The sequence below is a fragment of the Pungitius pungitius genome, chromosome 13 (genome assembly GCF_949316345.1).
Source record: "Pungitius pungitius chromosome 13, fPunPun2.1, whole genome shotgun sequence".
NCBI lineage: Eukaryota > Metazoa > Chordata > Actinopteri > Perciformes > Gasterosteidae > Pungitius > Pungitius pungitius.
The window spans coordinates 2,455,442-2,461,441 of NC_084912.1; the positions used below are offsets into that span (position 1 = coordinate 2,455,442).

The 6,000-nt window shown below is 47.8% G+C and overlaps 1 protein-coding gene across 1 annotated transcript in view; it reads right to left on the bottom strand.

Moving 5' to 3' along the window:
* Nucleotides 1-4,936, bottom strand: part of LOC119214147 (pro-neuregulin-3, membrane-bound isoform) — a 207,928-nt gene extending 202,992 nt beyond the window's left edge. The window contains exon 1 of the mRNA XM_037465643.2: nt 2,583-4,936. Within this exon, the coding sequence (XP_037321540.2) occupies nt 2,583-3,297 (715 nt within the window). The 5' untranslated portion in view covers nt 3,298-4,936. The remainder of the gene's footprint in view (nt 1-2,582) is intronic.
* Nucleotides 4,937-6,000: the final 1,064 nt, after the last annotated feature.

The following is a 6,000-nucleotide window of genomic DNA, read 5'->3' on the forward strand; positions in this document are numbered from 1 at the left end:
TGGAGTCTGTGTGACTGATAGGTGGGCTAATGTAATTCTGTTGCTTCCACCGTCAGGGCGATGGGCTGTTAATCTGGATTTAGGTTTCAGGGCCAGTGTCTGAATGAAACCTAATCCCGCTGAGTGGCTCAGCATGGAGACAAAGACCTCAGACCACCTGCACCAGAACCATTTCTGGAGCACGGACCCGGAAATAATGTAATAATCTACAATCACAGACCGGAATATCAGTGTTATATTGCGTTTTTAATGTAATAACAAATACAGTCCCAGTAACCACCCAGAAATAAACATTTGTTGGGATCTACTCATCTGGTGTTGTTGTGCTCTATTTCATCAACAGTTTCCATTTTTGAGTCCTTCTCTAGAAAAACGTTAACAATGTTGTGTTTTCCTCTATGTATAACTCATGCAGAATTTGTTAATTACATGAACTGACAGGTGTCCAATTAGTTCCAGTCTCCTTTTTTTATTATTTCCATTTCAGTTACATCACAGTGGTACTCTCATGAGCGGTGAGGAATAAGGGCACGCCTGACATTCAGCCCTGCAGTGCAGAGGTCACTTGGCCCCCTAAAAAGGTATCAACTCTCCCAGATCTTCTCATTTTCCCAGCTCAAACCATGGGGATAGCTGTAAGATTTTGTTAGTTACCAACGATATGGCCTTGTCAATCAAAGTGTCAAAGAGTAACAAGTCTCGACCATTATATCTTCCTATGGTTGTCAGATCCTGACTTTTTGACAGCTAGACAAGCTTCAATGTCACCAACTACCACCGAAGCTACACTGCAACAGAGGTGAAGGTGCCATTCATTGCCTTCATAGAGAATAAGAGATAGCTCACATAAGAGTACAGCTGAAGCTGGAATGGTTTTGAAGAGACAGATTTTTTAGCACACAGAAAATAAACTACAATAACCAGTTCCAAATCCAAACTGTATGGACCAGCGAGGACCCCAGTGTGTGGGACGTGTGTCCATATAGGACAGGGAGACATCAATAAGCGCTCATAGATGGCCTACTGTACTTGAATTAATAGAATTGTGTCCATTTCTGAGCACAAGCCAAACACAGGCAATTCGGTAATACTGTTAACACATTCATACATAATGGACAGTTTTTGTGAAAATTTTTCAAATCAAAGCAGCATGTGGGCGGTAGAATAGAGTGGGGGGGGGCGGGCATGGTGGAGGGTGTTTGGGATTAGCGAACGACTCGTCTATTCTGTAGTGGCGGAACTTTCCCGAGCGTGCTGCTGGAGGAGTGACATTTTCCTTTTGGATATCCATCAGCCTAATGGTTTTCATGAGCATTTGCTGGAGATATTACATTATTTTTTTATGGTTAATTAATAAAGGATGATGATGGATGGCCCCCCGTATTTCCTCCTGGTAATGAAATGATACACAATATTCCCCTATGTTTCTAATTATCAGAGAGAACAGTCCCTGGTGTCTGGTGTGATCGGGGGACACTTTCATTGTCACAGACACAAAGAAGCAGCCGCACCTTTGCAGGCAAAGCAGACAGGCCACAGCAGGTGGAATGGGGTGATTTAGTTCATCAATTATTTCATATATAGCTGCCGTCATGTAGTTATAAACAATTTGAGAAATTGCAGCCGTCGAGTTTATCAGACATTTCAACAGACTTCCTGATGAGAGAATAGCAACAATAGACTTAATATCCTATTAGAGGATAGCATTAGAGCATTTAGGTCAATGCAAATTAATTCATAACATACAGTGCATGCATCTTTCATAACATACAGCAAATGCATGCATGTACTCTAATTGGTCGAGTCCTTGACATTAAGTGGTTTAACATCATGTCAATTTGAAGATAGCTGTTAAGTTAAGTTACAATCACCGACAAGGTCAGGACACGTGCACCATCTGTTCTCATCAACGGCACGGCGCCATTGTTCACGATACCACTCAGCCGTTTGGGCCCGATCACAGACACGGACGTCCAGCACATAATGCGGCCCCATTTTGGATTGGATTCATCATGGTGGAAGCTGTGAGAATGTAGTCTGTGTGCGTCTGAGTGTCATTGATCGGCACGAGAAAACCTTTGGTCCACCAATCGATATTATGTTTGCATTCCTTGACTTGAGTCAAGGACACAGATGGTGAAAGAGCATAAGATCATCTTTGTCCATTAGCGGGTGGATTAGAACACTTTTCAAGTCTCATCTTATTTGTGTCACAAGATTATCAACAATTAATAGCACAGATAGATTTCATGTTTAAAGCCAAAGTTGGGGCCTATTGCATTAACAACCATTTTTATCCTAATGTAAGAAGATAAATCAATTATACCAGAATGATCCAGCCCTGCTATCGGTGTCGATTGAAAGCCCAAAATGTCGCGAAATATGATCCACCTCTTCAGTTAACAACCCAAGCAATCGAGAAACATTACACACTCACCAAGACAAACTCACGACAACTCCATTCAAGGTCTCGTCGTTCTCCACTGATGTTTCAAGCCAGCAAACAAATCCGCACTTTGCACCGGGGATGCATGAGAGGAAGTGACAAGCCTTCACCCGTTGATGCGAGTGAAGTGACTTACGTGTTTTGCGGTGGCCATGCGTGCGGGCGGTGAGCGTGGTGGAGACCGTCTCAGTGGAAGTGTGTTCCAGGGTCCACATCTGCGTGGAGTCGTGGAGCACGGTTGGGTTGGAAGGAGAGAGGCTAGCTGTCGCCGTTCCAATCCCGAAAGTCGTCCGTCGGGGGGCGGTGGTCGTAGTAAAACCCGAGGGTCCGCGCCCATTTCGATTCCGTGGGGTCACTTGGCTACCCGAGGCTCCGCCCTCTCCAGGGTTCACGGTCGTGGTAGTAGCCGTCGATCGAGTTCTACCCTTGGCGATAGTTACAGTTCTAGGTGTGGGCTTCCCGCCATCGACTGTAGGCGTGGTTGTCGTGGTGGTAGTATCGGGACTTTTAGGAATCCCGCTGGGCTTGGATAGGAAAATAGGATCCTGGCCTATTCGATTAGCATCCACCAAGTCTGTTGGCACGTAATCCCGCACTGTGCCAACAACAATCCATTTCAGCAGCATGAGGCTCAATCCCAGGCCAATGAAGCCGATAAGTAAGGGTACCACACACAGCCATGTCTGCTGGCGAGGCCAGACCGCACAGCGAAGGGGACCTTGATCCTGGGCCTGGCCTTCAACGCGGCCCCCTGAGGGCCCCGAACCCTCGGGTTCCTCCAGGATCACCGCCCCGGAAACAGCTGCTCCAGAACACTCGCTCATCCTTCCCCGCCGTCCTTTATGGCTCATTGAGGGTTAACCCTGCGATAAGGATCGGCGGCACATGGCGGAAAGGTTCCCAGCGGTGCCGGACAGGAGAAGAGAAGAGGCAACGGAAAAAAAAAGGCGAACGAATGGACACAAAAAAGACTTCACAGGAATCGGACACTTAAGAACACGCACAAAAATATGTAATCCGAGGATAAAGAGAAGGGGAGGGGTGCAGGAGATACATGCACACACACCCTTTCACAAACACACAAGCACGCACACTCAGAGACAGCAGTGAGGAACGGGAGAGCTGGCGTGGAGCGATTATCGACCGATGAGTCCGTGTTTAGTCCCGCCTAACACCCGATATCCAAATTTGAACTTTAAAAAAAAAAAAAAAAACGTTCACAGCAGGATAAGCCGGGAGGGAAGATGAAGAAGTGATGCGTCTAACAGGGAGAAGAGAGGAGAGGAGAGGAGGGTGGGTAGGAACAGCTTTACATCCGTGCGCGTGAGAAATCCGTGGCATCGACGTTCCGATCTCACTGCAGAAAAAACAAAGAGCGGCTATTTCTTCTCAAATGCGTCCCAACGAAGCGCGATCCACGATGGGACGGTATCCTCTGAGGAAGGGAGTGAAACTTGCAGGGAGGGTCTTGTTGCCTCCCCACCCCGTGGCGGATCAAGAATAAATGAAAGACGTTGTCCGATGCAGCCTGTTCCAACAGCTTTAGCCGAGTCAGCGTCCCTCAGACCCAAAAATCGGTCTCTTTCGTAACTAAAGGAGACGGATAGATCTGCTGTTTATGCGTCTGTCGAAACACTCTCCTTGGATTATCCGCTGTCTCAGTTGCCCCTTGCTTTTCAATCAGCTTCTCCTTTTTTTTTTAAACTGTATGATTATTCTTTTCACTCTTTGCCTTCTGTACGTGCACTCTTTATTCCACTGAGACTGAAAATATCAGCAGTAGAATCCAATTTTGTTGCCGATCCATTTTTCCCAGACGAAGACTGAGAGGTTGATTGAAAAAAAGACTTAGGGGTGTTGTCGCGCAGGGCGGATAAATCTGCGACGTGATCCTGCTCCCTCTCCAGCCGGCTCCGATTTTCCCAAACCGTCCGCTCAGCGCCCTGCTGTCTCACTATCCGGTCCGCTGATACTGCACCAAGCCTCCTCTCATCTATTTCCAGAGAACATTCCGCCACAGAGGGATGCAACGAGAGAGGCAGAGGACGAGAGGCGGGGAATGGATGCGGATAATTAAAAAAAAAAAAAAGAAAGACCACAGAGACGGAAAGAGAGATAAAAGTGAAAGAGAAGCAAACTGGTGGATACAGTGATAAAAATATCCCACTGATTCTCTCTCTTCGCTCTCTGAGTGGTGCCCCCCCCCTCAGTCCCTGAAAGCCTGGGCTCTTTCAGTCAGCTCGTGATTTGTTGGTCGGGTTGCTGGGATCCTGTGCTCTTCTTTCCCCTCCAGGACGCTTTCTTGGAGCTGATTAGAAATGTGCTCCGGGAGCTCGGATGAGAACTTGCAGCCGCAGCAGCAAAGGCTCCCTCGCCCCCCCCTGCAGGGTCGGCAACATCCGACGATGCAGCTGTCTTTACCTGTGGCAATTGATATGCAGACGCACATGCAGCTGCCTCCCCGAGCTGCCGCCACCGAGAGTCAGGGAACGAATGAGGGTTGGGGGGGTGGGGGTGGGGAAGAGAAAAAAAAACGGCAGGCACAGACGGAGTGGAGTGTGCACACACTGATGGAGCAACGGAAGAGAGAGAGAGGGGAAGGGAGGGAGGGAGTAGGAGAGAAAGAGGCTGCACCTGCTAGATGCACCAGCACCGGGAAGCTTGCCCAACCTCCGATAGCAGGGAAAGGGAGTCGGCAAAGATGCAGAATGCAAACAGACCACGCAAGAGGACGGGAAAAGAGGGGAAAGTGGATGGAGGTCTGCGTGCGCGTGTGTACGGATAAAGATGATGAGCGTGGGAGGAGTGGGGGGGGGGGGGGGGGGGAGGGGGGGATGGCGAGAGGGCTCTGCAGCGAGAAGCTGGAGTCCCAGAGGGATCAGAGGGGAGGAGCCGTCCCTCACGTGGCCCCGCCCACTGCACGCCAGCAGAGGAGAGAAGGATGAGAGAAGGGACGACATGTAGGCGTGTTCGGTGTCACGGGGATGCACTAGAGCTTGGTTACAGATGGATGAAACATATTTCAGCTCTCTGTATAAGTGAAAAAAAGTGATCTTTAAGGAGCCCTCTAGTTCTAAATAAATTACTACATTTTGTTTTCTAGTTTAGTTCTTTGTTATATTCTTTAGTGTTTGCTTCTACAACTTTTACATTTCATTTAGATTCCTTCGGTGGGATGTGTTGAATTTCTCTTTCTTGAGGTCTATTTTGTGGGAAAAAAATGTCATGCATCTGTGTTGCTTCTCTTTTGCAAGTTGTTAATGTGATTTATTACCCAACTAAATATTGCGTGAAATCATCACCTTTTACTAATCACCTGTGATTAGTAAAAGAAAGATGGAAATACGGTGGACTCTAGTAGGGTTCACATCACTGCTTTATTTCACTAGTATGTTGCTGAGTAAGTGTGTGTGTGGTTGAGCCAGGGTTGAAATCCATTTAACACACCAGTCTGTTTCCTCTCCAGCCCTGGGACTTTATCTTTGTGAGCGTGAAAGTGTGTCTCGTAGGATGCGATAGCATCACAAGCCAGACACACACACACACACACACAC